Raw genomic sequence first — 2,635 nt, 5'->3', positions numbered from 1 at the left:
TAAACTGCATGGAGAAGGGCTCGGTGTTTGCCTCCTTATTTCCACTGGACGGGTAAGGCGGCCGACAGCTTCCTTCTCATTACTGGCCTTTGCTGCTTGCACAGGGTTCTTTGCAGAGCAGCTCTAAGACTCAGGCTAAGATCCTACTCACCATGCAGGAAGCAAATCTCAGTTTTAATTGCCTGTGCAATTAGTGCTCTCCTAGTGTCGATGCCATCACCTGGAAAAACACTTTGCTTAATTTGAATTTAAGCGGAATTCTGAAATGACTGAGGGCCCTACCCGTGAGGGTCTGCACAACCTTTCATCATTCCACTGGCATCTGCCAACTCTGGACTTGGAGAATCTGTCTGCAAAGCTATTTGTCTCTACCCCGCTCCTACTTCCCTCTCTCCTAAGGGAGACTAAAGGAGCAGGCATGGGTCTGAGGCACAGGCTGAAGGCTGTATGGAAAAGCAGCTACCTAACAGCTGCCAATCCACTAGGCAACCTGAAAGTGAGAATCCTGCCACAATGAACAGAGACTCAGGGGGAGCTCCCTCGAAGGAGGTGGGATGGAATTGTCTTGATTGGAATTTTCCTGGGCTACCAGCCAGCGCGGCTCCATCTTGCAGACCTGAACATCAAGAATTCGCTTTTGCCCGTGCTGCTTGAGAGCCCCCCTTCTCTTTTCTTGCCTCTTCAAACTTGCTATCAGAGCAGAGCACAAAGGAGCCACTTTCAAATACAAGCTATCTTGAAATTAAGAGAAGAATGCAGAACATGTGGCCCACAGCAGATACCAGCGTGCATGTACACATGCACACACCACACACACACATGCACATACACACATACACACTGGAGGTTGACCATGACCAAGAATGGATCTTACAGGACCATCCTTCCTCATGCTATTAAGTGAACATTTTTGCCTAACTGAGAGAGAAAGGAGGAGAAATGAGAAAAATTTGACTGCTTTCTCTAAGAAGCACACTCAGTCTTTGGGGGATCTCAAGATGTGTTTGCTGAAACAGTCCATTGGCTACACTCCAGGCAAGGCAGTGGAGTCTGGTACCAGGGATTTCAAGAAGGCAGACTCCCTGCCTCCTGAAGCTTGTCAGAGTCCACACTTGTTTTTAGGGGGAAAGTTCACCGGTGCCCATACTTGTTTGCGTCTGTGGCAGGAGCTCATCATAGGACTCTTGGCTGCTCTCTTTTACTGGGAAAGATGGGCTTCCTTAAGTGGTGAGTTGTGCAGCAAAGGCTGGGCACTCTCTCTCACGGGACTGCTGCTGTAGGGGTCCAATCTCAGCCTTTTCCTGAGTCCCAACCTCAGTGGTATGCCAGGACTTTCACGTGGACAGACTAGTCCACGTCCTCCCCAGCCATTCAGTTTGCAAGTCTGTCCAACTGTTAACACTAAGCCATCTGCTACAATGGAGCTCCGATTTTGCAGGTGCAAAATCTAGATAGAGAAGGTGAGCTGGTTATTACATATTCTTGGAGTTTTTGACTCACTCCATCTTGTGGCAGACTCTCAGACTACTGCAATGCAAGGTCAGCCGTAGGTTAGTATTTTTTCGGCAGACAATGGTTCCTAGATCTTCTAGATGGAATCAGTTTTCTTTGATCCTTGGAGCAACTTGGAACTGGCAAAAAATATTCTTTGACATATAACCTCTCCAAGGAAGAGAGGACAAGGCCAACATTCTAGCTTCATAGGAACTCAGTCTCTAACCTGAACACAGGACCTTGCTTCCTTGAGTGAGGTCTATCATTCTTAGCCACTGGCTGTCAGGCTTCTGAGCTCTGAATGAGAAAGTTAGTCACCCTGAGGCCTGGCTTTTCCGATTTCTGATAAAGCTCTTCAAGGAAGCTCTTTACGAAGCTTTCTTGGGGGCATGATTTGAAGGGTAAAGAGAATTATAATGGGTTTAACTCATCTTCCTATTATTCACGGCTGTGCCTATGGCTTATCTTCTACCAATCAGCCTCATTGCTAGAGGTTGCAAATGGCAGATTGCCTCAAGGATCTCAGTTGGAAGGTTTGCTGATGACCATGCAGGTTGAGCTTTGCCCGGGCTGAAGAGTGTTCGTTGTAATGAAACCACTTTAGGCATAGAGAATTTCTACAGCTTCCTATAAATGGCAATAAAATGTCTCAAGAAATAGATACCTTCTCTGTACTCTTAGGGATTTGCCACTTAGGCCAACAATGTCTTCTGGACAAACTTAGAACTTCAGAAATGAGAAATCCGAGACTCATGGAAGGAATGAATTTACATTAAGTCACAGATCTGGGGTGGTAGAGTTAGGATGAGAACCCAGCTCTCCCTACTTGGTGGTACTCTTCTTTTTTTTCCTTAATGCTGGTATAGCAATACCAGCAGGAGCCCCAAACCTCTTTATTCTTGTAGCCTGTGCTAACAGGGTTGCCCAACATGCATCATCTCCTTTTTTTTTTTTTTTTTTTTTTTTAATGTTCTCTGGCTGCAATAACATCATCCTGCTGTCTTCCAGCCCCGGTCCTTTTCCCCACTCCAGGTCCTTTTCCCCACCCCAGTCTCACCTGTTGTAAATTGGGTGCTTGAGGCATCACTTTCATTGGTCCCCCGGACTGCGCTGATGGACACCTCGTAGCGGGAGCCAGGTC

At 46.9% G+C, this 2,635-nt stretch overlaps 1 protein-coding gene across 9 annotated transcripts in view; it reads right to left on the bottom strand.

Annotated features, from left to right (window-relative positions):
• The window catches only part of Tnr (tenascin R), a 409,328-nt gene that overhangs the window by 63,240 nt on the left and 343,453 nt on the right, over positions 1–2,635 (bottom strand). For all 9 annotated transcript variants that reach the window (XM_031386534.1, XM_031386561.1, XM_031386553.1 and 6 more), the window contains one exon: positions 2,552–2,635. This exon is cut by the window's right edge and continues 186 nt beyond it. In XM_031386534.1, the coding sequence (XP_031242394.1) occupies positions 2,552–2,635 (84 nt within the window). The remainder of the gene's footprint in view (positions 1–2,551) is intronic.

Source organism: Mastomys coucha, unplaced genomic scaffold (genome assembly GCF_008632895.1).
Source record: "Mastomys coucha isolate ucsf_1 unplaced genomic scaffold, UCSF_Mcou_1 pScaffold1, whole genome shotgun sequence".
Taxonomy (NCBI): domain Eukaryota; kingdom Metazoa; phylum Chordata; class Mammalia; order Rodentia; family Muridae; genus Mastomys; species Mastomys coucha.
Note: the sequence above shows the minus strand (reverse complement) of the source record. Positions and strands in the feature narration are given on the sequence as shown.